Below are 27,669 nucleotides of genomic sequence, written 5' to 3'. Positions count from 1 at the left end.
GTTATGGAAAACGAGTCGTGCTGCCTCGAGTTGCGTCAAGCCGACCCGATTGAAGTAGATGCTAGTGGGAAAATGAGTAATCTAAATATACATTAATTAATGTGTAATTATGTCTTACAACTAATTGATTTTCGTAAACTATATATTAATGCATTAAAAAATACATAGGAGTGCCCACTGGTTTGTAGAAGCCGTCATATTTCCCTACCATATTTGAATGCAGTGGCTAGAAGGACATCTTGCTTCCGACTAATCATGTGTCACGATTGGCTAGAGACCAGCCACATACGTAGTATGTCAAAGGTAGATGAGAAAAGAACAAGTAGTACAAGAACAAGTCATGTCGGAGGGGCATTTAAATTAGGGCTGGGCGATATGGCCTAAAATCCGTATCACGGTATAGTTTGAAGCATGTGTGGTAACGATATATATCACGATATATTCTTTTCTTCTGTATAACGTATTTTACATGCTATAAGGCACACTTAAAATCCTTTAATTTTCTCAAAAATCGACAGTGCGCCTTATGTATGAATTTTGGTTGTGCTTACTGACCTCAAACAGATTTTATGTGGTACACAGCGCGCAGAAATCTGTCAAAAAATGTTTTAGTACAACTTTGATAAGCTATGAAGGCGCACCGCTTGATGGATTGCCGGAGCATTACGGCTGCCGTAGTCAGGAGCCTTTTGGAGTAATCTGGGTCCAAAACGCCGTCTGCTTCAGGTCCCACTGTGACATCACTGAGAGTTAAAAACTGTCTAAATTCTTTCATCATTAATAAAATGATCAGCGTTGCTGCTCTACCAGGTGTAACAATTAAGTTTAACATCCAGGCATCCATGAAAACAGAATTGAATAAATTCAACGGAGTTAGAAGTTAGCAGGAAGTCAGCTCGCTAGTTTCCACCTAAACATGATATAGCATGTTCTGACTGAGAGATTTCTGAAAAAATCAAAACGTACTGCTCTGCTATCACTTCCAACATAAATGAAGACAGAAAACTAAACAGCAGTGACGTTTGTAGGGTTACTGAAGTTGGACTAGCTGTTATATAATGATGTGCTACGTGATCGCTAGCAAAACAGCTATGTTAGCATAATATTCGCACAGTGAAGCTGAAGGATGAACGCTAACACTTTTCCACTTATTAAAAGTTAACGTGAGGGATTCTGGTGGTCAGGGACAAATGCAATCACATGGCAGGATGCTATAAACGGACCAAACTTCAGTCAGGAGAACAACTGAGATAATCCATCCACAATACAAGGATAGTCATTAATATACTGCAACAACACGGGAATAGAACAGTTGCAAGAGAATTCAGCATTAATGAATCAATGGTACGGAAGTGGAGGAAGCTCAGTTTTTGGCTTTCCCCAGGGGCGATCGTGGCTCAAGAGTTGGGAGTTCGCCTTGTAACCGGAAGGTTGCCGGTTCGAGCTCCGGCTTGGACAGTCTCGGTCGTTGTGTCCTTGGGCAAGACACTTCACCTGTTGCCTACTGGTGGTGGTCAGAGGGCCCGGTGGCGCCAGTGTCCGGCAGCCTCGCCTCTGTCAGTGCGCCCCAGGGTGGCTGTGGCTACAATGTAGCTTGCCATCACCAGTGTGTGAATGTGTGTGTGAATGGGTGGATGACTGGATATGTAAAGCGCTTTGGGGTCCTTAGGGACTAGTAAAGCGCTATATAAATACAGGCCATTTACCATATTCCAAAAGTGCTTCGTCTCTTTGCTATTACTGTTGGCATAATTTGCAGATGATGTTGTTTGCAGCTGCTGCAATGCTTTCAATTCAAAACAGGTGCAGATTGATGACACCATCAACATGCGCTATCGCGGTAGAATGGTATAGTCAAAATCTCTACCGTTGGCCAAATTTATATCGTTTATATCGTTTATTTATATCATATACAGTTTATACCGCCCACCTCTGATTTAAATTTTTTTCTGAAGGAGAAGACACTAGATATGTATTTTCATACAAAGGCTTTCTCCAGTTGTAAGACATAACCTTCACCAACAAAGGAACGAAAATGCCACTGATATCTTCACAAAATGTTATCTTCTTTCTTAACATCTTAAGCTTCATCTCCTGAACTGAAGTCAGGTCTCTGACACAGGAAAACATGCATAAACATGCTTATTTATTCCAGATATCGTCACAGTAATTAATGTCAGCAGATTAGACACATGACCCTCCCATCTCAGAACAGCTGACAAGGAGCCAGCTAAACAACGTCGACAGCTGGTTATACGCTAACATTGTGACAGCTAATGTGGACTGTCAAGTAATTGAGTCCAAGAATGTTAGTGAAACTGTCTTTTGAGTGGATCTAAAGCCAGCTAACAGATGCTAAAACAGCAGCGCTTATCAGCAGTTCAACTTGCCCTCATTAATTCATCTCAGCATCAATGAGACATGAAGTGTAAAGTCATAGTGAGTGGGCGTTTTTATTGTTTTTGATCTCTTGGCTAATTTAAACATGTTTTACCTGAAGGAGCCACTGTAGCTAGTGCACTTGAATTCGAGGGGGTGTTAACTCAAATCTGCAATCCAGTCTACTGACATCTAACAGTGAAATTTATGCACACTGTAACTTTAAAGTAACATAAGCACTAATACTCTGTACTGGCAGATATATAAACCGGATTGGTGAATCCACATTTAAAATGTAGCAAACTAAAATTTAATTCCTGGATCATCAGATAGAACTGCAATATTCTGGGTTAATATAAAACTTTATGCGGTAAAATGTAAACGTAGAAGATGAGTAACCTATTCATTCTTGCCATCCTCGGGCAGTATTGTTACAATTTCCCTATAGCGTGATGTTAAGAAACATGGATAGAATATAAAGGATCCTGATGTGATCTCATTACATACATTCTTAGGTTACCCAAAGAACAACATTTTCTGTCTCTTAACCAACTCTACCTCTGTCGTCAGACGCAGATGGGCACTCCTCCCCCCCTCTCAGTTGCGAGTCCTCTAGCACAGCCGGGTTCAGCTGGCACTCCCAGTGGGGTCCCTCCAGTAGGGCCAATGGGGCCTCAAAGCGTGGGTGGTGGAGGTCCCAACTCAGCTGTCGGAGCCCCTGCCTCATCAATGACTCCATCTAACACAAACCAGCAACCCAACTCCAACCCTCATTTGGGGGCCATGCGTGGCAGCTCACCCTCTCCTGCTCACAGCCGATCACCTACTCCCCACCAGACGCCCCCCAGGCTTGCTGGGTCGCAGACGCCACAACCACACACCCCTAATGCATCACATTTGGTGCCACCCCCAGCTCCTCAGCAGAACCAGCTTGGTCAGGGTCCTGGCTCCAACAAGCCCCTCCAGCAGCAACACATGGGGCCTGCTGGTTCAACCACTCCATCTCATCCTGGAATGGCCTCCAGTTCAACACCACATGGCAGTCAGCTGCCACGTACTCCGGTCAGTGTCCCTTTTTTTAAAAACTGGCATTTATTTTTAATTCTTGAGTTAGAAACTTTGAAAAAAAAATTTTTTTTAAATCAGGTGTTTTAAGTTTGAAAAGTTTTAGACAACAATAAAATACTTTAAAGAGAAAATACTTTATAAATAATAGCACAAATATCTGAATCAGATCATCATCATGATATCAGTGATTTGCTGTGGGCATGCTTTGCCTCAAAGGTAAATTTACACAGTTCATCAAAGTTCTTTACAGATTTGATGCTCCAAGCAACTGCCAGAAGGATTAAGCGATGTCGCATTGCCCTTTCTGTTAATGCAACACCAAACTATGAGCAGTTTGTTCAGTTTTACTTGCATGTTCCCCTGTCGTGCATCACTTGCATATTTACTACTTGTATGCATCTAATTTGTGCATCTCTCTTCAGTTATCCCAGAAGGGCTCGTTCCCAGCCGACAGTCAGGCCCCGACCCCAGCTTCTGTCAGCAGTCTAGACACCTCGTCCCAGCAACCGGCGTCAGACACTTCAGCCACCAATGTGGACACGAAGATGGAGGTCAAACATCAGGATGAGGAGGACGAGAGCGATGCCGGGAGCTGCTCCAAAGGAGGGAAACTCGGCAACCTCAAAATGGAGGAAAAACCTGTGAAATCCGAACTTAAAAAAGAAGAGTGTTCTGGAGAAGGCGGTAAAGGAGTTCCTATGGAAACGTCGACTACAACACAGGGGTCAGGAGTAAAGACGGAAGACAGAAAACCGGAGGTGAAGAAAGAGGTGAAGAAAGAGGTGAAAGATGAAGAGGAGAACTCGGAGGCAGTCGTGTCGCAGGCCCCAGTGAAAAAGAAGAGTAAGTCAAAAATAAATTTTTACCAGCTGTTTTACACCTGCTGAAAATGAATCATGTTTTGTTAATCCTTTCATCTCACTCTGCCCTCTAATCTCCATCATTCTTACAGTCTTCAAACCGGAGGAGCTTCGTCAGGCCCTGATGCCCACGCTTGAATCTCTCTACAGACAAGATCCAGAGTCTCTGCCCTTCAGAATGCCTGTTGATCCTCAACTGCTCTGCATACCTGTATGTAACCCTGCTGAGGTTTAGATTATTTATACTTGCTCAGTTTCACATTTGCAAAAAAGTTGAACTTTTTATCTGCATTTTAACTCGTACAGATTTTAGTAGAGGGCTTAACTGCTCTGCTTTGACGTTGTGATGTTCTAGGATTACTTTGACATTGTGAAGAACCCAATGGACTTATCAACCATCAAGCGAAAGCTAGACACAGGTTAGTATGTGCTGCTGTATTTATGGAAACGTAGTAGACCACAACAAAAAAGCATGGATTTTGGGGTGTTAGAAGTTGATGTGTTAAGAAGGGAGGACTAAAAGTGTAAAAGTTTTTTGATTTCTAGATTGGAAAGTCATCATGGTTTGCGTGTGTTGGTTTAAGGTCAGTACCAGGAGCCCTGGCAGTACGTGGAAGACATCTGGCTGATGTTCAACAATGCCTGGCTGTACAATCGCAAAACCTCACGAGTCTACAAGTACTGCTCCAAGCTGGCTGAGGTTTTCGAACAGGAGATCGACCCTGTGATGCAGAGTCTTGGCTACTGTTGTGGGAGGAAGGTGAGACAAAGTGTGGAATAACTGGCTGAATGGATGAGGTGGAATAGGAGTGGGTTCAGGTCACTCTTAAATTGGCAACAGCACTGCATAGGTTAGAGTTGTTCAACAGAGTTCGATAATAGTTTGAGAGTCATTTATATGTTCGGCAAGTATTGTGCATGTAAGTGGAAACACAAGCAATCTGCCAGAAAATCTAGTGAAAGTGCATTACATAGACAGACAAATGTCCCAAATGTTTTGTATAGCAGCCCAGAGCTCACACGATTATTAAAAAAATAAATAAAACAACTATTGGTTATTAAACTAACCCTTATTTTAATAAGCTAATTTAGTTTAGCTAAGTGTTCCTAAATGGCTCTTTCTCATCTGAGCGGTTGTAAAGAAATTTGCAGTATGTATGCGGATAAAAAAACAAAAACAAAGCATTATTAATGCACTGGATTGATATCGCGTTCCCAAATTGTAGGACGTCACTTACACTGCTCAAGTTAAGGTGCTAAGTTGGTAACAACACCAAAGGTGAAGAATCCCAATCCTGACACGGTGTGAAGACCTGAGTGCACGTTTGCATTGGTTCAAATTATCCCGGCCAATTAACTCATCAAAGTATTTACAAATGAACTTGAACCAGAGTCTAAGTAAACCAGGGCTTAGTGTATCTGGCTAAATATTAAGGAGTGATGCCGATATAGTCTTACACTTTTATACTTTATAGAGGTTTTGTTTCAACACGTGAACCAATCCATGGAGTCCAAAACTATTACGGTTTTATAAAACGCAGGTTGAAGATGTGTGTTTGAATTCCTTGACCATGTTTCAGACCTGAAAACAGAAGCAAGTGAAGTGGGTTCATAGCTAAAATTGGCCTTGAGCATGCCACTGCGATATCACATTTCAGCTCTCATTAGACTCTGCTATTTTTGGTTTTGCAGACAAATAACAAAACTGATTGCCCCTCTATTATTAAAAGCTGGCTTGAAGGTTTAGCACAGTGTGACAAATCGAAGTAGAACTTGACTTAATCAGTAAAGTTTTTTTCTCAGATAAAATAAAAACCTAAATAGAACTTGGGAAATGTTGTCTCCTGTGAGTTTTTTTTCAGGTTCAGGTTTTGTTTCTGGTTCCTCAAGTCAAGTACAAACATTTTTCTTGAAATTGTGTATAAATCTTTGCCACTGTCACAGTGTGATTAAACTGAAGGTCAGTTTTAAGAAGTGCTTAGAGTTGATAATAGTACTGTTGTGTGGTGTGGGGTTGTTAACTCGGGCAGCTGTCCCAGCAAGAGTGCGGGGGTGTGGTGCAATTTAACGTTGCACTTGACTGAAGTAGCGCTATCCAGCAGCTTCAATGCTAATCATATGACATAGATGGAATAGCTGCCTAGATGGAGCTCCCCACATACAGGTCGAGGGACATAAAAGTAAGACTCCGGGAGTTTATTTCATTACTTTTATAAGTATCGTAGGCTATACCAGCGAGAGGGCACTGATGAGTTTGCCTCATTCACATGATGCTGAGTGGCTAAAGATTCAGTTGTTGATGGTCAAGAGGTTAACAAGTTGTTTATCATTTTTCTTTGCTTCTCTCCATCAGCTGGAGTTCTCTCCTCAGACGTTGTGCTGCTATGGAAAGCAGTTGTGTACTATCCCCCGAGACGCTGCATACTTCAGCTACCAGAACAGGTATGGGGGGAGAAGGGAAGAGCAATAAAGAAATGAAGGGTAATAGGAAGAATGGATAGTAAAAGAGGAAGGGATTGTAGAAGAGAGCCATTAAGAAGAGTTTAAGCAGTGGGCCAGTATTCAGAGAATATGAGGTAAATGCCAAATAATTATCTGATTAATTTTGTTTCCCTAAACACTTCCCTTCACTTCATGTTCTCCTTTTTTTTTTTTTTTAATTAAATATTTCCATGTGGTGCCTAATGCACTGGCATTTTAACAGTCAGTCCTCTGATCACATTCTTTAAGAAGTGTGTGTGTGTGTGAGAGAGATTTTTTAAAGAAAGCTTAGAATATTTAAACACCAGTGCAAAGCAGACAAGGCTAATGGCCGGACCTCATACCACAGGCTGTACCCAGGAGAGTCTACACCAAGTCTGTATGGTTTACCGAAAATACATAAACAGGGTGCACCTTTAAGACCGATTGTCTGCATGATCAACTCTGTCACCTATAACATCTCCAAGTTTCTGGCTTCGATCCTCAAGCTGGTGGGCAGCTCTGAATACCACATCCAGAACACTTTGGATTTTGTTGAGAAGGTGAGAGATATCATTATGGAGGCAGATGAAACCATGGTCTCGTACGACGTTACATCTCTCTTCACTTGCATCCCAGTCACGGAAGCGTTGGAGGTAGTCCGTAAGAGATTACAGGATGACACCAACCTCAGCAACAGGACCACTCTCAGCATCGACCAAGTGTGTTTGCTTTTGGAACTGTGTCTTCATTCCACCTACTTCACATACAAGGGTCAGTTCTACAGGCAGAAACATGCGTGTGCCATGGGCTCCCCAGTTTCACCCATCGTGGCCAATTTGTACATGGAAGAAGTGGAAAAGAGGGCTTTGCTATCCTACCCTGGAACACCACCAAGCCATTGGTTCAGATATGTGGATGACACCTGGGTGAAAATCAAATCTCAGGATGTACCACAATTCACGGATCACATTAACTCGGTGGACCGACACATCAAATTCACCAGAGAGGATATGAAAAGTGGCAGGTTAGCCTTCTTAGACTGTGAGATTTCCATCAGTAATGGGGGACATCTAAAAGCTGACGTGTACCGCAAACCTACACATACAGATCAGTATCTAAGGTTTGACTCTGGGGTGGCTGTAGCTCAGGTGGTAGAGCAGGTCATCTACTGATCGGAAGGTTGGTGGTTCGATTCCTGGCTTCCCCTAGTCTGCATGCCAAATATCCTTGGGCAAGATACTAACCCCAAATTGCTCTCCGATGCGTCCATCGGAGTATGAATGTGTGTGAATGTCAGTTAGTTAGAAAGCACCTAGGAAAAATGTGCTTGTGTGAATGGGTGAATGCACAAGTTGTATAAAGCGCTTTGAGTGCTCAGAAGAGTAGAAAAGCGCTATATAAGAACCAGTCCATTTACCATTTACCATTTACTCTCATCATCCACTGGAGCACAAACTGGGTGTCATCAGGACGCTACAACACAGAGCGAACACCATCCCCACTGACACAGCGGCCAGGGAGGCAGAAGAACATCACATCAAGAAGGCCCTGAGTAAATGTGGTTATCCCAGCTGGACTTTTGTCAAAGCTGGAAAGGCGCCTAAAGAAAGCTCCAGCCGATCCAGGAGAGAAGGACAACCACTGCCCAAGCGAAAACCTGTAGTGATCAATAAGTGATAGTACAATAGTGATAGTGTCAGGAGTATCGGAGCAGTTGAAACACATTTTTTCTAAACACCGGGTCTCTGTGGTTTTTAAACCCCAAAACAAACAGAGTAACATAGTGTACGCTGTTAAGTGCCAGGAGGATTGCCAGGATTTATACATCGGGGAAACCAAACAACCTTTGGCGAAGCGGATGGCACAACACAGAAGAGCCACCTCGTCAGGCCAGGACTCTGCAGTCTATTTACAGCTACAGGCCAGTGGACACTCTTTCAATGATGAGGATGTACACATCCTGGACAGGGAAGAACGCTGGTTTGAGCGCGGAGTCAAGGAGGCCATTTACGTGAAAAGGGAAAGACCACCTCTGAATCGAGGTCGGGGCCTAAGGGTACATCTTTCACCATCTTACAATGCTGTGATTGCAGCCATTCCCCAACTCTCTGTGAACGGGACTCATGGCCATTGATCATTGGTCTTTCATCAGTGGGTTTTGGTCAGTGGTTGTTGATCAGTGGTCATGAGAATTTGCATAATTATGATTAAGGAACTGACCTCCCAGCCCATTGTTCCTTCAGTGGGCTGGTTTCAGTCATTATGCAAATGTGCTGTTTATAAGATTTGGGGAAACCTGCAGTCAGCTGAGACTGAAGAAGTCACTTGGATGAGTGATGAAACGTTTCTCCCACAAAACGCTACGAACAGATGAACAGATTCAACTTTTGGAGATTTAAACACCAGTGTTTTCCGCAGTACTAGATTTTATCTGTGTGGTAGCGAGGCAGGCAACCCATGAACAACTGCAAACGAACACTCCCTCGCTTCCTAAAATGGTTAATAAAGAAATATCATTTATATTTTATGACAATGATCAAAGGCTTAATCATCTGCCTTCCTTAGTAAGTTCTCTACCCAGTGGATGGACTCCTGCTTTGTCACCTTTGACTGCAGGTGCCAAATTTTTTTATTTTTTTTTCCTACAGCATAGCGAGACATAGCTCTCCACCCTGCTGCAGGTTCTGGTTAGGGTGGCTCTCCACAACCAATCAAAACTGGCATCACAGGCTGTAGTCAGAGACTGTCGAGTAAAGTCTGTTCCACCAAAGGACAAGGGACTTGTGAAGGATATTGAGGACCAGCCTACTTGTAGTTGGCAGTGACAGACTTTTCAAAATAACTGTGGTGGATTGGTTACTAGTAAATCAATAATGTTAAATGTAATTAACATTATCGATAGTAAATCAAGTAAAAATAATGGGTGACTCGCCAAAGTAAAATGTAACTGTGGGGAAACGATGCTAACGCAAACTGAAGTAGGAAGAAACTGGACAATAAATGCCACACTTTCAAAATCTTCCTTTGATCATTTTAAAAAATTATTTCTATTATTATCATCGTCATCATCATTATTAAGTCCAGTCATGCAAACTTTAGAGGAATGTGAAAGGACCGACTTTAAAATGAACTTCCTGAATGAACAGCTGAGCAGTTGTCTGTGCTTGTTCATTATCTGTTGAGTGTTTGTATTACGTCCTGTGCCACAGCTTCCTGCTCCCATTTAGCTCCTGTTGATTCTGCTCCTGCTCTGTTAGCTGTGGTGGTTGTTGTTGTTGCTGTTGTTGCTCATCCTCTCATGTCCAAATTGCTAATCTGTGCTTTGCCTCGGCTCTCTGCTGTGTGTTGTCCTGGATGTTTGTCTCGTCTTGTTGCCATACGACTTGTCTGTCTCCCCTCCCCAAATGATTGTGATATCAACATTGGCTTGCATTTGCCTTGCCCCACCATGTACCACCAACCCCCTCCACCTCATTTCCTCACCCCTTACAATCATGACTGGCTGTTGCGGTGACGACTTCCCTGCTGTCCTGCGTTCCTCCTTCCTGCACTTCCTGCTTGCTTGGCTTGTGGCACCCTGCCTTGCCCATGTCCTATACCATTTGGTGACTGCCCTCCCATGCGCTGTCTGTGGTTGACTGTGCTGTGGGGAACGGTGTAGTTCACCAAAATTTGGGCTTCTTGCTAACAGGTACCACTACTGTGAAAAGTGTTTCAACGAGATCCAGGGAGAGACCGTTTCTCTGGGTGACGACCCCACCCAGCCACAGACGTGAGTATTGGTTAATAAAATGTGCTTTTTGAACTTAAATGTCACCTTTCAGCATGCTAGATGCTTTTTAATGCTTTCCAGTTAATCTCTTGTGTGAGTCTACACTGTTCATTTCTATTATAGGAAAAAAAGAAACTGCAATAGGTGTGCTTAAATCATATTTCATGGTGTAAACTTTACCAGCAAAGCCATGGGATGTAGACTTCACACCTAATATTTGATTTAGCAGATTTTAATACGTCAACGAGAAAAGAAAATTAACATTTCTGTATTCCACTCAAATCTAATCAAAATTAATTTCCTCAGCATGGCCCTGAAAGAGATTTTATTAAGTGTTTTGCAATAATTTATTTTCAATTTCACCCTGCTACAGTTTTACAGTATCCCTCTTTGTTGGTTTTAGATCAATAAGCAAGGATCAGTTTGAGAAGAAGAAGAACGACACACTGGACCCTGAGCTGTAAGTCTGCCTTTTGTCATGGGCAAATTTAATTTTTGTGGTGGGGTGAAGAGATTTGGTCTAAGCTGTGTCCTCCCCTCTGTCCCTGTGGTCAGGTTTGTTGAATGTATGGATTGTGGTCGGAAGATGCATCAGATATGCGTCTTGCACAATGAAACAATCTGGCCAGAAGGGTAAATAGCCTTTTTGTTTCCATTTGTTTGATTTCTGTGAAAGTCCAGCTGGTGTTTGGTAAAAACCTGATTTTGGTTTTTATCCATCTTGTTTCTGTTTCATAGTTTTGTATGTGATGGCTGCTTAAAGAAGTCGAATAAGGCGAGGAAGGAAAACAAGTATTCTGCCAAAAGTAAGTGGACATTTGTGAGCTCACTTTTGTTATTGTGCAGCTTTTAGTGTTTCACACAGATCAGTTTGTCGTTGGTGCAATGGGGGTGTATATGCATATAATTATACCCGAATTAACTTTGGCTATATGTTGCTCATACATTTGACCAAACTCTGACAGAAAATAATAATTACAGCTAAAGTTTGTGTTGGCTTTCCTCCAGCTTGATGTCTTTCCCTGCAGTTGTTCAGAGTGTGTTAGACGTACACTTACCAACAGAAGTTTTTATATTTGTCATTTCGTGCTGGCTGTTTTATACAGTTGTTGACTAACTTAACTGTCCCACAGGGTTGCCCCAAACGAAGTTGGGGGTTTTTCTGGAGCAAAGGGTGAACGACTTCTTAAAGCGACAGGCCCACCCAGAGTCTGGAGAGGTCTTCATTCGTGTTGTTCATGTATCTGATAAAGTCGTGGAGGTCAAACCAGGCATGAAGTCCAGGTACAACACTCTTCATCCAGAGCTGGAGCTAGGTTTTACCTACATCAGCTCTTGTTTGTCAACTAGATCAAGGCGTTTTGGGAATTCAAGTTGAAATCTTGCGTCTGGTAAAACCTGCAACATTTCATTATTTGAGATAAAGAAAGGTGTCAGTGTTTATTTGTGAATTAATTTTTCGATTTACTGAATTGTAAAGAATGGAGTAATGGATAGTTAAAGCTATAAATGCTTTTAAAACAAAAGATTTTGCCTTTAATTTAAAATTTCCTGAATAAAATAGTGTTGAAATGGAAGCTAACAGTGATTAAGCTAATAATTATGATGAAATAAATGCAATCTAGCTATCAGCTTGTTGCAGACGTCTGTGAGTATAGGCTTTCAACATTATTCACAGCTCCTGTATTAACTCGTGCTTTTGTCTCCAGATTTGTGGACAGCGGCGAGATGTCCGAGTCATTCCCATACAGGACTAAAGCCCTTTTTGCATTCGAGGACATTGATGGAGCAGACGTCTGTTTCTTTGGTATGCATGTTCAGGAGTATGGATCTGACTGCCCTCAGCCCAACCAGAGGTAAAGATATCACCATATTGTTAAACTTTTACCAAGTACTTTGTGTTTTTCTATGTTGGAATCATTTAAAATGCAGTTTCAGCAGTTTTGACACAATGGTTTTTTAAAAGTTACATTTTTTTTATTCATCCACTCAGGCGAGTGTACATCTCCTACCTGGATAGCGTACACTTCTTTCGGCCGCGCTGTCTAAGAACAGCAGTTTACCATGAAATACTCATTGGCTACTTGGAGTACGTGAAGAAATTGGGGTGAGTGCTGCTACAAGACAAAACATTTATTTTATTTACACAAATTCTTATAAGAAGTTGTTATTTTGATATAGTTTAATTTGTCCAGTAGGTGTTTGATTTGTGTTCTCTTGTTTGAACTCGTAGCTACACCACCGGCCACATCTGGGCCTGCCCACCTAGCGAAGGCGACGACTACATCTTCCACTGTCACCCTGCAGATCAGAAGATCCCGAAGCCCAAACGCCTTCAGGAGTGGTACAAGAAAATGCTGGATAAAGCTGTGGCAGAACGGATAGTGCATGACTACAAGGTAAAGAGGCATTCTTTGACCTCTGGAGGGTTTAGAACAGGAGTAAAGATAAACTTTATTATATAATACATGCGTATTAACAATACTGTCTGTTTACCCCAAAAGGATATATTCAAGCAGGCGACAGAAGATCGTTTGACCAGTGCCAAGGAATTGCCTTACTTTGAGGGGGACTTTTGGCCTAATGTGCTGGAGGAGAGCATCAAGGAGCTGGAGCAGGAGGAGGAGGAGAGGAAAAGGGAGGAGAACAGCACTTCCAATGAGAGTGTTGATGTAAGAATTAACGACTCAATGTAGTTCTTGAATCTAAATGCACTGATTGAAAGAGGGGTGAATAAGGGTTAGCGTTGCAAACGGCAGTTTCTCATCAGTGTGATTGTTTTGTTTTAAACCACAATTCTTTTTAATTTTTTTAATTTTTTGGTGCAGGACACAAAAGGAGACAGCAAAAATGCAAAGAAGAAGAACAACAAAAAGACTAGTAAGAACAAGAGCAGCCTGAGCCGAGCCAATAAGAAGAAGCCTGGGATGCCTAATGTGTCCAATGACCTATCACAGAAACTCTATGCCACTATGGAAAAACACAAAGAGGTATGTGGGGTGGGGGATTTTGAGGTTTTGCCATTTTTGGGGGGTGAGCTGCTGGCAAAAACTTGAAACTGTTTTAAAGACTACGTTTCATCTGATCTCCTCTCTTTTCCTCTCCTAGGTGTTCTTTGTGATTCGGCTGATTGCAGGCCCAATGGCAAATGCCTTGCCCCCTATTGCTGACCCAGATCCCCTGATGGCATGTGACCTCATGGATGGTCGTGATGCTTTCCTGACACTGGCCCGAGACAAGCACCTTGAATTCAGCTCGCTGAGGAGGTCCATGTGGAGCTCAACGTGCATGTTGGTGGAGTTGCACAACCAAAGCCAGGACCGCTTCGTTTACACGTGCAATGAGTGCAAACACCACGTGGAGACTCGCTTCCACTGTACTGTTTGTGAGGTGAGTTGGAAAGAGAAGTGAGGTGTGTTTGGTTTGTCTGATTTGTCCCAGGACAAATTATTAATTATTAATTAATTGTTGATTATTAATTAATAATTAATTATTATTATTGTAATTGTTCAAAAACTTCCAAGTTACATTTCTAACTGTTTCTATTGTCATCTGTTTTAGGATTACGACCTCTGCATCACATGCTACAACACTAAGGGACATGAGCACAAGATGGAGAAGTTAGGCCTCGGCTTGGATGATGAGAGCAGCAATCAGTCTGCCGCTGCCACTCAGAGTCCCGGAGATTCCCGTCGCCTCAGCATCCAGCGCTGTATCCAGTCGCTCGTCCACGCATGCCAGTGCCGAAATGCCAATTGCTCTCTGCCGTCCTGCCAGAAGATGAAACGTGTCGTTCAGCACACAAAAGGATGCAAGAGAAAAACCAACGGTGGCTGCCCCATCTGCAAGCAGCTTATCGCATTGTGTTGTTATCATGCTAAGCACTGTCAGGAAAACAAGTGCCCAGTCCCCTTCTGTCTAAATATCAAGCACAAGCTTCGCCAGCAGCAGCTGCAGCACAGGCTTCAGCAAGCTCAGATGCTGAGAAGGAGAATGGCCAGCATGCAGAGAGTGGGCCAGCCCGCTGCAGGAGGAGCACCTGGGGGAAATGGACAACCCTCTCCTGGAGCCAACAATGGAGCTACTGGTCCTGGTACCCCTACATCGGGAACGCAGCCCCCTACCCCACAGACACCTACCCAGGGTAACATGTCTGCACCTTCTCAGCAGCAGGGGGTTGGGATGGGTGGTATGGGAACTCCAGGTGAGCAACAGCAAGGTGGTGGCATTCCCCCTCAACACCATCTCCACCAGTTTCCGTCAGCAGGCGGAGGGGGGATGATGAATTCTCCTCAGCAGCAGATGGTACCTCAGCTTCAGCAGCAGCCACCAAATCTCCAGCAGCTCCAGCAGCAGCAGCAGCAGCAGCAACATCCTGGTAGTTTGCCTCCATACAACCCCAGACCAGCTGGAGTCCCTCCTCTTCATCAGCCCCTTGGGAAACCTGGAATGGGTCCAGCAACCCCTCCTCAGCAACAACCACCACCCAATCAAGGCCAGGGGTCCATGGGTGTCCAAGGCCAGCAGCAAGGGCCACCCCTAGCTGCTGTAGAGACGGCACTAAAAATCCAGCGCCTGGCAGAGACCCAGAGACAGATGGCTCATGCCCAAGCACACATGCGTGGCTTGGGACAGGGGGGCATGATACCTCCACATCCTCACCATCAGAACAACCAGGCCCAGATGAGAATGCCCCACATTGGGGCCCAGGGCATGCCGCTCCAGGCTCAGGGAGTTGATGGAAGGACTATGTTAGATCCACAGCAACCAGGAACGCTAGCAGGGATGCAACAGGGTGGTCCTCCGTCACAATTGCCGCCTCAAGTTCAGCAGCAGGTCCAGCCAGGTGGACAGCTTCAGCCAACAAACCAGCAGTGGGGTGCTGGGGGACCAACCATGAACCAACAACAACGGCCAAACATGATGGGTCATATGACACCACAGCAGCAGACAGCAGTTCCCCAACCACAGCAACAAATGCTGAATCAGCAGCAGCCTCAACCAGGAAACCGAGGGTTGATGCAGGCAATTGGAGGAGCAGGGGGGGTACCTGCTTCATTAGTAGCTGGATCGGGGAACTTGCCTCAGGCAGCACTACAAGATCTCCTGCGAGCGCTACGCTCCCCAAGCTCAGTCTTGCAACAGCAGCAAGTCCTCAACATCCTTCGTTCCAACCCAACACTCATGGCTGCTTTTATTCGGCAGAGAGCAGCCAGGTATCAAGGTGCTCAGGGTGGCCCTGGAGGAGCAGGCGGGCCTCCGCAAGGAGGTCCTGGAGGTGTGCGTTTCCAAGGAGCTGCTGGAGGTCTGCCTGGTATAGGAGCGCCTGGAGCCAACCAGCTTGCCAACATGGATGGACAACAGCAGGTTAATGTGAACCAGTCAGGCCAGCCAGGGATGAACATACCTCAGGGTGGAGTAGGGGGAGGAAATATGCCCACCATGGCTCAGCTTCAGCAGTTACAGCAGCGCCCGATGTTGCCAGGAAACTTACAGCAACAACAGCAAATGGCCACTTTGCAGCAGCAGCAGCAGCAGCAACAACAACAGCAGCAGCCACAGGGAGCAATGCAACCAGGTCAGCAAGGGAACATGGCCAATATGACACCACAGTTCAGAGAGATGTTTTTGAGAAGACTGCAGCAACAACAACAGCAACAAATGGGGAACCACGGCCAGTTCCAGCAGCCTCAAGGACTCCAGCAGCAGCAACAAGGCCAGCAAAGCTTCATGCAGCCTGGCCAGGGACAGCCAGGGATAACCCCATCTTCTCAACCCCAACCTGGGGGTGGTGTAGGGGTTCCCCAGCAGCAAGGACCACCACCAGGTGGGCCAGGACAGCTAGGCCAGCAAGGCTACCAGATGTCACAAGTAGCTGCAGTGCTCCAGCACAGGCTGATGCAGCAGCAGCAGCAGCAGCAGCAAAATCAAATGGGTGGTCTTCAAGGCCAAGATGGAGGCCCTGGAGGACCTCCACTCCAGCCTGGACAAGGTGGATCAGGGCCAGGGCAACAACCGCAGAGTGGTGCAGGTGGTGGCCCTCCAATGCCACAGACGTCCCAAGCCATGCTTGCCCAAAATATCCAGCAGAGGCTCCTGCAGCAGCAGCAACAGCAGCACCTTGGAGGGGGTTCTCCAGCCCACCATAGCAGTCCTATGAGTCCCCAGCAGCAGATGGCCCAGTCCCCCCATCACCACCTACAGGGACAAGGAGGACTCGGTCCAGCTGGATCGCTCAGCAGTCAGGTCCGGTCCCCTCAGCCCTCACCAAGGCCACAGTCGCAGCCTCCACGCTCCAGCCCGTCCCCACGCATGCAGCCTTCCTCCCAGCCTCAGCCCTCACCTCACCGCATCTCCCCTCAGACCCAGAGTGGGTCGCCCCACCCAGGGCATCTCGGTCAACATTACTCCAACATGGCACCACCCCAACCTCCACAACCCCAGCAACAGCAGCCAGGTAGTTCTGTAGATCCTAGTCAGTACAATTCGGACCAGAACTCTATTATGTCTCAGCTGAGTGGGATGACGGGGATGCACGGTGGACAGGGGGGGCAGTCAGACATGTTGGGTGGGAACAACAACAGCGGCGGCAGCAACAACAACAACAACCAGGAGCTGGGAACGAACATTAACCACAACCTGATGTAGCCTTGACTCTGTACTGTCTCTCTCCGTCGTGATGCTCTGATCTGTTGCCCCAAATGACAAACTGCCATGAAAGGAGAGCGGGGCAGCTTTGGGGTTTTAGAAGTTTTTATTTTTTATTTAAATATTTTTCTGATGTATAAATATGAACTGAAAGCTTCCTTCCTATGGGAGATGCAACATCAATCTTAGAAGTCAATAATTGAATAAATTAAAACAATGGTAAGTTATTGCTGTTAATAAATATCTATATATTTTTGCCAATTGTGTACAAAAAAGGTGGAAGGTCAGTGTTTCAGGTTGAAGATATTACTTCTTTAAGTATATGACAATATTTTTGGGGACTGAGAATTTTTGCCTTTTTATGAATATTTTTAAGATTTCAAATGTTGCTAAAAATGAGAGTTGACATGATGTACTTTTTTTTTTTTTAATCCTTTATTTTTTCTCCTCAAATACCCATCATGATTGTATCTATTTTGCAGAGTACGTTTATTTTATTTCTATATTATTATAATTATTATTATTTCGTGCCCTCGGCGATTCGTTAATCAGGCATCAACATATCTTCCGTTACCCAACCCTTCTTCTGGACACACAAACGTAGATTTTTTCCAGTGACTGCAGCGATTCAGAAGTATATTTATTGGGTTTGTAGGTGGTTAGGAAGGTGTGTTCAATGCAGTTTGATTTTTTTTTTACATTTTTTGACAGCTATCCCAGGTTTGTCTTCGTCAGGGTTTCTATAATTTGAATTAAACCGTAAGATCTTTTGGGTTTTTTTCCTTATGGGGCCGCCTCTTCGCACTTCTCCTGTGAATGTGCACACTTTCTTCATCCTAACTTCTCCTGCTCCACAACCTGCGTACTATATACCTGTATTATAGCTGTTGAAGCTCGCTGATGATTTAAAAAAAGAAAAAAGAAAAGAGGTTGTGTGTACATATATTACAGCTGCATTTATGAACAGTAACCTGGAGAAGAGGTCGCTAAAATCCCGCCTTTATCCCGAACCCCAACGGTTTTCCTTACATCCTTATCCTCCCCCCATCCCACACCCTCACGACTGCCTCTCAGCCACAAGGTTTAATTCACTGTTAGTACTGTACAAATTAAGAAATGGTGGACTTGGATACTGTTTTTGTTTGTTTGTTTTTTCTTTTGTAATGAAAGTGAAAGATGTAAAATAAGTGTACATACTTTAAAATCTTATGAGCAGAGACATTTTCTGCTGTTGTTTCCTCTTGTTTGATTGAATATTTGCTTGTATGTGTTTGGAAAAAAAAGTGCTCCTGAGCTACTGTACAGTATTGTTTTGTTTTGTTTTCTATAATGTACAGTATGGGGTGTAGTCGGTCACAAGCACCAATGCGCCTTTTTCTGTGTAAGGTTTTAGGGAGGCTATAGCAACCGAGTCGCACACCTAAACAATCTCAGCAGTTAAGACAGGGAACCTGTACGACGATGAGCCGAAGCTGGGGTCGGTTAGAGGTGTGACTTAAGAGTTCAAATTTGGTCATTTAGCTTTTTATGGAGAGGACTGAAGACACAATATTCACATGCTCACTATTTTTCTTAAAGGTCGGGCTTGCTGGGTATGGGGAAGGGAATGCATCAGAAACCAGGTGGCAATATATCTTGAGACTTATTTTATAAGAAAAAAAAAAAACAAGGAAAAACTGTCTTTTATAAATAGATATATTATTTAATTTTATTTTTTGGAAATAAAACTTGAAGCTACAGGAATTAATAGATAAAACATGCTTTGTTTTTGTATTAAAGATGTTATGGTGATGCAAAAAGAACCTGCAGACAGTCTTTCAGTTCGCCTGGGGAGGCCTTGGAGTATATTATACCATCCTTTTTTTTTCTTTTCTTTTTGGTTGTTTTGAAGAAATGTTTCATGTACATGAATATAGTTGTAAACATACTGAATCACTGTACAAACTGATGGCAACTGAACAAATAGTTTTGTTTTTATCATTTCTTTTTCCTAAAGAGACTGGAAGTAAGACTATTTAAATATTTGTTTAGTATTCAAATGGAATCTTTGACCACTCTCTTCTCTTCTCTTTTTTGTTCTTGTTAACAGTTTTGGTGCTTGCTGAGAGAAAGCAAAAATAACTGTTGCTCCATTTTCATTAGTTTCTTTTAAGTTATTTCGGTGGTCTGATTGTTTTTGTTTTTGCCAATAAATTAATTGTACAATAAAGTATGTTTGTACCATTGGGAAAAAATACTTTTTTTTTCTCTGTCAGTTATTAATGACAATATGATGCATCTGCGCATCAGTCAGAAGCCTGTGCCATTTGAAGATGGACAGTAAATAAGTCTAAAAAATTCCATATTTAAGTGATGAAGAGGTTTAAAGGGTTTTTGCCACTGAAAATTGTTTTGGAGGGGACGAGTTTGTTCAGCTCTAGCATTTTAGAAGGAAGTTGTGTCAGCATGTTTTCTGTTAAAAGATCAGATATTGTCAGATATTTTTCAAACTCTCAAATACGTGTATATAATCCTTAAAATTTACTATATCTTGTACTAAATGCCAAACTGGAGTTCTTGAATTGTCATTTGAAGCTGCCTTCAAAAAAACTATTCTGTCCGAGTTTTAAGCCTGAGATTTGTTTTTTCCAAGTTCCTTCCTTACAGACCACAACTGTGTAGGTAAGAATAATGTATTTACTTATGTTTTAAAGTTAAGCATCTTAGGGGAATGACTGTTTTTAATGGCTTTTTTATCACAGTGCTGTGCAAAGTGATGCAAATGCATCAGCTGTTCCAAGTTCTCCAGTAAGGAGTTTTGTTTTTACTAGCCTAAATTAGCATCACAGGAAGTTCAAATAAAATGCAGTAAATTAAAGATGCAATTTGCTAATTAAGCTGTCTAAACTGTGCTAAGATTAGCTGATAAATCTCCAGCTTTACCCTCTCAATCAAATATGGACTTGCATACCTAAAAAAACAAAAACAAATATGGAGATGGAAAAAATGCTAAACCTGAGCTTTCATCATCATTCTCCACAAACCAACAATGGACTGATGGCTGCATCCATCATTTATATACAGTCAATGGTCTAAATATGTGAAAACTATCAAGTCAAAGAAACAAAGTTTAAACTTGAAATCTGCTTTTAAAAAACCTCTGCGTTATTATTTTTTGAACGTCCCCCAACGTTATTCCTAAACATGGCATTAGAGATATCACAGACTGTCTGCAGTAGAAAAGTACAACCATTTAAGTCAATGTAATATGACTATAAATTAAGTACAACAATTTAGGTTTTTCTAAGAAAAGAATAGGACATATAAATATGTATTTAATGGTACACTGAGTAAAATTTCACCACTAGATAGCAGTAGATTGCAGTCACGTGAACTCTGTTCTGCCAATTCAAGTAGGTAATCCCAGCTGCACCTGCAGTGAGTCTACGCTGTCAGTCTGCTGTGTATATTTACTCTGGAACAGGCTGTAAACCTTTGTGAAATGAGTCCAATACAATATGTCTTTCTTTAGTCTTTTCACTTGTTAGCTGAAGGGGAGCCATTCTCAGATGATAAAATATAAAACTTCATATCTTGAGTCTGAAGTTGCAGACACATTAAAATTTGCCTCTACGGCACATAAATGAGTTTTCTTCTCTTACGTTAATTGCTTAATAAGCCACAAACAAAAAAAGCAATTACACAGAACAGCGATGTCCATCTCAGCCACTGTATTCAACACGGCGGCTTCCACAAACCAGCAGCTGCTCCTAAGTCTAAGTTTATGAGAATGCCTCAACTTGTTGGAAGATGGAATTAAGCACGAATTAATCTATATTTATTTTTACTCAAACTCTAAAAACGACTGACTGTACCTTTAAGTAAATTAAATTTCTCTTCTCCGTAGGTCTTGTAACTTGTGTCCATTACCTTAAGAAGGCTTAAGTTGAGAAATGCTTTAAGATCTATTTGTGCCTTTTACATGCAAGCCATGGAGGCTTTCTGAAAGAGCTTTACCTCATATTCAGTTCTTCAGTTCACTTAAAGTGACGCCACATGTCGACCCACTGTAGATCTGTTATAACCTTTAGACACAAAACTGCACCTGGAAAAAGTCACTCGTCTCACTGTAAATAATCAAGAGGCTGACTTCAAATGATATTAAATATGAGCAACATTTATTTTAGTAGTACCATAGAAATAGTTTATACACGATGACACTTCATAGACCGGAGCATGTAATCTGTAGGGTTACATCACAATAAAGTGCAAGGTTCTTCGCTCAGTGGTGGACGAAAGCAGCGCGAGCAACCACGTCAGGCAACGTCAAATCCAAGGTGCTTTTTACGTCATGTCAGCAACACTGAAGTATGGCATGAGCTCGGTGGTTATCACAAACTGTATAAAAAACTATCCTTGTTGGTCATCGAAGTGACAAATACACCCTCAAAGAATAAATATACATTCAGGTCACTGTAGAAAAATAACCACCAAAAAATACACGTTTCCTCTCCGGCTTCCTCCCCGCGTCGCCTTGTTTTTCAAGTCTTAGTAACATCATTGAAGGATGGTGAAATCCAGACATACAGAAACAAAAAAAAACAACAACAACCAAACAAAAAACTGGGACGGGAAAGGTGTGTTAATGTGTGTGTGTGTAAAAGGGAAATATTAGCCCTAAAAGCTCCACAGACAAAAGAAAAAAAGGCAACATCAGGCACTTCCATTCCCTGCAGCTCGTTGTCACACAGAGACAGTTTAAAGATCATGAGAGGCTGACCCATCAATCCTCAGTGTGATATAAACAACATGTGGACCAATGCGATGCCTCTGTGGGAGATTCCATAGATGTGACACATCACATCGGCTCCTGCGTCCCCAGTGGAAGACTGTGGAGTCAGACTGACCTGCTGGGTCCAGAGTTAGGCTTTACTTCTTAGTTTGCAATACTGATCATTCAGTGTCGCTCCCTGATAACTCAAACCTTCCACTTTTGATTAACACATCGCAATCATTTGTCAAGGTTTCCATTTATTTGAGCCGCTGGCTGCTCAGATGTCGTGGAATTGATCATTTTGAACGTTGATATCTTTAATCGTTTTTAATATCATCTAAATGATTTGGATTTCTGTGATTTTCATCTCTCGGTGTTCTGAAACCTTTTTAGCAGAACTGAAGCGAGGTGGTGTTTTAAAGTTTAGTTTAAAGTCATGTATGAACTGCAAAAACTCAACTTTTTCAGGCAACATTAGAAGAAATGTTCATGGAAATGCAGACGAAAGAAGGAATCTCTAAGCAAAACCCGGTGATGAAACTAATGTAAAATAATAAGCCAAACCTACTCGGGTGACCAGAAGCCCCTCCTTATGTGGGACCGTGCAGCACTTTGATTCCTTGTCCAATCTATGCAATGATACAAACAGAACTACTGGAATAAGAGAGACATAAAAAAGAAGAATACAGGAGTATATAAAGCCCATCACATCATAGCATAAGAACAAACTTGAGCTTTCTTTTTCAGTAGTGTATTTACTTACTGGGAGAGTTGGAACATGGACAATTTATTGTATTTTTATTTTGTGGTTGGATATGAACGTTTCAGACTACCTCTCAGCATCGCTGACGTGTCCCTCACATTCAGTTTCTTGGGATCTGGTCACCCTAGCTATAGGTTAGCCTGGTCCAAAATGACCTTTTACTCATAATTCCTGTGAATATATCATGTTACAGATACTTATGTTATGAGATAACCAGTTATAGGTTGCTAGAGATCAGTTGGCGGCCCCTCAGACACCACCGGTCCCTCTGGAAAAGTGTGCATTCTTCTACGCACATTACTTTGGGTTCCTATTGGTCTTTAGGCCGGTGTGACTGGGGATTTATACAGTTTGGAAAAGTGTTTTATAAAGCCTGTTACAGCTTCCAACATAAGAGACTCTACGTGTAGTTACACCGTTTCAAATTTTAAAGTATAAGACTCTCCCAGTTTTACATGTTAATGTCCACGTTAGTCCCTCTTTGTTTTCAGAGCCATTTGTTTAAAACTGAAAGGTTTTCCTGCATTACTAAATGACATTATCACTGGCTAAGAGCCAGTGATAATGTCAGTAACCCATCATCCTGTTGGATGATGGGTTACTAATATTATCTGTTTTATTAGCTGAAAAGCACATTTTCTGAAAGTTGTGCTGGAACGCTACACGGTTGACAAAACTAGCGGAGAGTCTTGTTTGGTAATTGACTTAATGAGGCATTTCCAGTTTTAAAAGAATCGCATTAATGGATAAGGACAGTGCAAATGATATGATTAAAAGGGACTGAATATTGGTGCGAAACATCAGCTGGTAGCAGCTTTAAAACTTTGCCTTTGAAACTCTACCCATCAGTCTTTGCAAAGAGAGCCTCCCGGTGGACACACAAACCTCTATGATGCTAATACAGTGCAATTCCTTAATACATTCTCTCATTTCGTTTCTCATTTTGGTACAAATTTGTCACTTGTATGGTGGGCTATATGTGCGGAGATGAAGAGCTAGTTGAACAGAGAAGACTACACCGTCTTTATATCGCTATAGTAACTGTACTGGAGGAGAAAGGCATGCAGGCGGATCAAATCTTCTCTCGGAGGATTTTGAAACGCATACAAGACTAAAGCCACGTGTTGTACAGCAGTAACAGTCTATGAGTTTACAGGTTACAGGTACAGCACTGTGTGTTAGTATGGGTCTGACACCTAAGCCCACCTCACTGAGTATGTACAAAATGTTTGAGTCCAGTCAGGCTGGCTTAGTGTGGCTCCGTTTACATGCACAGAGAACTCCTCCCTTCTCTTCCTCACATGTTTACTAATGTAGCCTGTGTGCTTCACTGACCAGGAGAGCTGTGCCAGTGGGAGCAGAGGCTCCTGGTAGGGATACCCAGGTTGAACAGGTCAAAGGGTAGAGGCCAGACAAATTTGAACCACCTCCAAAGCTAACATGTCTAAAGCAAAAAAAACAAGCCAACTATTACACAAACACAAATGGCCAACTCAGATCACGCTGGTGGGGAGTTGTCAGTGGATTTTGCTCGTCATGGGGCAAATGGGCTTAGAGAAAAAAGAAGATCTAATGTAAGGTCAAACATTTAGCCAAGAAATTTGCTCAGGCGCTAATGAAAAGTGCAATATCAAAGGAATTGGCTGTTTGACTTTCCAGTTTTGTGCTACTTTAAACTGTGAAACTACTACATATACTTCATCGCTGGAGTTCAAAAATAAAGACTCTGCATGAAAGGTAAGACCCTCTCGATTCACAGTGTTCAGTCATAACTTGAGATCCACGTAAAGTACGGAGCTCTGTGTTTCCATCACTAAAACCATGGAATTGCCTGCGGGAGCGCTACTTTGCTTGTTTTCCATCATTGTCTAAATGCCTCCGGGATGAACATTTATGCAATTTCAAACAGTTACAGGGATTTTAAATCCACATGGGTCAATAATTTGGACATTTGGGACATCAAAGAGAAGAAATACTTCATTCTCAAAGCAACTAAGTTTTTGGTTTCAGGTAGCCATAACCAATCTCAGTTTAAATGACCCACCACTGACAGCTTGGATGGATTGGTGTGATCTGGCCGCTCTGCTTACTTTATGCAGCGCGCACTTAACAACCGAACCTGGTAAACTAACGAAGCAGGTGACTTTTTAAATGGTTTGTCGTGGCAGAAATGTGTTTTGCATCTTTATTATACCTTGGGGTAACAAAGAAAACCCCTATCCACTACTGTGCGACTGTAGTTGTGTTTCTTTGAAAGACATCTCTAGAGGAGAGCTTTACTTTGGACATCTATGCATTAAGCAATGCCAACAATACAAGTAAACTCTGAGCCATTTTACCTCCACACATTTCCAGCTGTTTGATTCCAGATGTCTGGACATTCTTCACATTTGATCTGTCAGTGTTTCTGACTGTACCTTGGTCATAATTAGTTGAAATACTTAATGTGTCCCAGTCTTTGCTCCAGTGGCAAAGGAAAGAACAGATACCAAAATGATTTTGCCAGTATTCAATGCCTTCACAGATATCCAGCACTGTCTTTTCATCACGTTTGTGTTGGACCTGTGTTTGGATAACCTCATCTCTCTCTGTGGAGATGTAGCTTTCCATGTTTTTCTGTCGTCTTGGTTGTCATAAAAAAATGAAAATTCACTTAGAAAAATGGAGCAGAGCAAGATTTTTGCAGTTGTCCACATGAAGTGCCACGTGGACTTCTTCTGTGGCTGATCCACTTATTTAATGCATGAGAATGCTACGCAAGTTGTATGGTGGCCATTCTTTAAGTTTTGGTCAGAAGGTCCTTACTGTGGCCATCACTTTATTTGCTAAATTTGGGTTAGTAAGCCTCTCATTGTACTGGAACCACAACAAAATAACTTCCCTTCAGGATTTACTCAAGTTCTAAATCCTGTTCTTAATATAAACATTGATGTAATGCTCTTCTTATTCAAGGCAACTCAGTCTGATTGTAGGAAAAGTGTCAAGAACAATGAAAATAACACTTTACCTGGAGATCAGCTTATATTCAGGTGACTCTGTGCATGTAAATGTACCACTCAGAAAGTTGGGAGAGGCTGGCAATGAGACAAGCAGAGAGAGAGTGAAAACGCCTACTGTGGCACCTTTTACCCACTGTGTCGGTGCCTCCAGCTCCCTCTCGCCATGCCTCCACTGCTAACCTGCCAACCCCATTTCCAGCATTCAGACTTTCAGGCCCCAGTCTCTGAAGAAGCCTTTGGCCACTCTTGACTCTCGGAAAGTCACTGTGAGGGAGTTCAGGGTGATGTCTGTGACAGTTATTTCTCCCGGACATATGACGGGTCTCCAGATATTTTCTGATGTGGCGCCCTCGTCTGGTCCCGTGGAGCTCCAGCCGTCTGTCCTCTCATGTCCTGGTTGAGGCAGGGACACAGAGGGAGAAAGGCAGAAGGTGAAAAGTGTACATTTACACTAAGACAACTACTGCATCAAGGCTGCCACTCGTGTTCTGAGTTAGCTTGCCTTGACTGATCTGTTTTGATGCATGTTATAAACTGACAGAGTGCACGTGGCTGCTTAGACCACTCCCTGTTACTGAACTAGGAGAGGAGGCAATCCCTGTTAAATTCAATTCAAATAGCACCAAATCACAACAAGAGTCACCTCAAGGTGCTTTATATTGTCAGGTACAGACCTTACAATAATACAGAGCACCCCATCAATCACACAATCTCCTTTGACCAAGCACTTGGCGAAAGTGGGAAAGAAAAACTCCCTTTTCACAGAAAGGGGAAAAGGTGAGGGTAGAAAGAAGACAGTTTTTGGAGAGACGACAAAAGACACAAGAGAGATTAATAATAACTAATGATCACTAATTACTATAATAACTAATGACTCATAGCGAGTAAATGACAAATCAATCATCCCAAACCATCTCTCTTTATCGGGGCAAAACAATATTTATCAAACATAAACAATTTATCCATCCAGTTTCTTCCACTTATTCAAGCTTGGATCAGGGTTGCAGCAGGATAAACAGGGTATTCCAGATGTCTTTTCCCCCTATTGTTTTCCACTTCGCTGTGGGGTTTTAAAGATACTCTCTCCAGCGAGTTCTGGGTCTACCCTGTGTATGTGTTATTGCAGCTGGGTGGGGAGGAGCCCAGGAGATAGCCTGAGTAGATGTGTGAAAATTTGTAACACAAACAATCGTGCATTCACAGACTTACACTGTGGCCTGGACACCCTTCTGGATAACACTAGCATTAAGAGAACAGCATGATAGTCTGCTGACAGCTGGGAGATGCTCTGTCACTACAGTACATTTACAGAACAGAGAGATGGAGGATGAAGAAAAAAGACTAGAGTTACACTAGAAGTGCTGAAAGGTGGTGTAGCCCATCTTCCAGCCTATGATGGGTGGGAGAGGTGACCTTGATATGGATCAGCAGAAGAAAATGGACGGATGGTATCTCATATTGAAAAACAACTGCACGTGGATGGGACTTATCGTTGATCAGAAGGACAGCAAGGTAGAAACAACAGGAACTGCAACAACAGACATGTATAGTAAGTGATTCTCAGCCACCCAGAGGTGTAAACGTGAGTGTGTGGTTGCTCTTCTCTCTGTGTTAGTCACTTGATTGATGGGCTTAAGCCCCTCTCCCCCTGACTCGGGTCTTTGCACTCCAAACAGCAGAACAAGCTACTTAAAACCTTAGAAAAGGACTAGTCAGTGAGGGTTGATTGGGACAAAAACAACCCGGTGTCAATGCTTGTATCAAGTTAATGTAGTCAGTTAATTAAAAAAAGCAATAACAAAGATAGACAAGTCATTCTTTTTATCTATTAAATACAGTTGCTTGTTTATTAACTGGCCCCTGACCTCCTGTCATTTCATGAGAGCATCCCAGAGGCAAACGCAGCTCTGAATAAACTGCTGCCTTAGATTTAGAAGCAAACTGAGACTATACTCCACCCTTTG

At 42.8% G+C, this 27,669-nt stretch overlaps 2 protein-coding genes across 7 annotated transcripts in view; one reads left to right on the top strand and one right to left on the bottom strand.

Annotated features, from left to right (window-relative positions):
* The window catches only part of ep300a (EP300 lysine acetyltransferase a), a 30,817-nt gene extending 11,393 nt beyond the window's left edge, over positions 1 to 19,424 (top strand). For 3 of the 5 annotated variants that reach the window (XM_085170144.1, XM_085170146.1, XM_085170143.1), the window contains exons 14-31: positions 2,950 to 3,441; positions 3,870 to 4,290; positions 4,400 to 4,518; positions 4,663 to 4,726; positions 4,892 to 5,067; positions 6,661 to 6,749; positions 10,432 to 10,542; positions 10,946 to 11,002; positions 11,098 to 11,175; positions 11,281 to 11,348; positions 11,676 to 11,826; positions 12,252 to 12,398; positions 12,536 to 12,649; positions 12,776 to 12,941; positions 13,047 to 13,214; positions 13,371 to 13,532; positions 13,651 to 13,932; positions 14,104 to 19,424. In XM_085170144.1, coding sequence (XP_085026270.1) covers positions 2,950 to 3,441; positions 3,870 to 4,290; positions 4,400 to 4,518; positions 4,663 to 4,726; positions 4,892 to 5,067; positions 6,661 to 6,749; positions 10,432 to 10,542; positions 10,946 to 11,002; positions 11,098 to 11,175; positions 11,281 to 11,348; positions 11,676 to 11,826; positions 12,252 to 12,398; positions 12,536 to 12,649; positions 12,776 to 12,941; positions 13,047 to 13,214; positions 13,371 to 13,532; positions 13,651 to 13,932; positions 14,104 to 17,190 — 5,952 coding nt within the window. In that variant the 3' untranslated portion in view covers positions 17,191 to 19,424. The remainder of the gene's footprint in view (positions 1 to 2,949; positions 3,442 to 3,869; positions 4,291 to 4,399; positions 4,519 to 4,662; positions 4,727 to 4,891; positions 5,068 to 6,660; positions 6,750 to 10,431; positions 10,543 to 10,945; positions 11,003 to 11,097; positions 11,176 to 11,280; positions 11,349 to 11,675; positions 11,827 to 12,251; positions 12,399 to 12,535; positions 12,650 to 12,775; positions 12,942 to 13,046; positions 13,215 to 13,370; positions 13,533 to 13,650; positions 13,933 to 14,103) is intronic. The other 2 variants (XM_085170147.1, XM_085170145.1) reach the window with 1 other exon arrangement.
* cbx7b (chromobox homolog 7b) overlaps positions 14,032 to 27,669 on the bottom strand; it is a 28,489-nt gene continuing 14,851 nt past the window's right edge. Inside the window, exons 6-7 of one of the 2 annotated variants that reach the window (XM_085170152.1) lie at positions 25,886 to 26,098; positions 14,032 to 25,780 (exon numbers count right to left, since the gene is read on the bottom strand). In XM_085170152.1, the coding sequence (XP_085026278.1) occupies positions 25,908 to 26,098 (191 nt within the window). In that variant the 3' untranslated portion in view covers positions 14,032 to 25,780; positions 25,886 to 25,907. Of the gene's footprint in view, positions 26,099 to 27,669 lie in introns of both variants that reach the window. The other variant, XM_085170151.1, reaches the window with a different exon arrangement.

This window comes from Neolamprologus multifasciatus, chromosome 8 (genome assembly GCF_963576455.1).
Source record: "Neolamprologus multifasciatus chromosome 8, fNeoMul1.2, whole genome shotgun sequence".
Taxonomy (NCBI): Eukaryota; Metazoa; Chordata; class Actinopteri; order Cichliformes; family Cichlidae; genus Neolamprologus; species Neolamprologus multifasciatus.
Note: the sequence above shows the minus strand (reverse complement) of the source record. Positions and strands in the feature narration are given on the sequence as shown.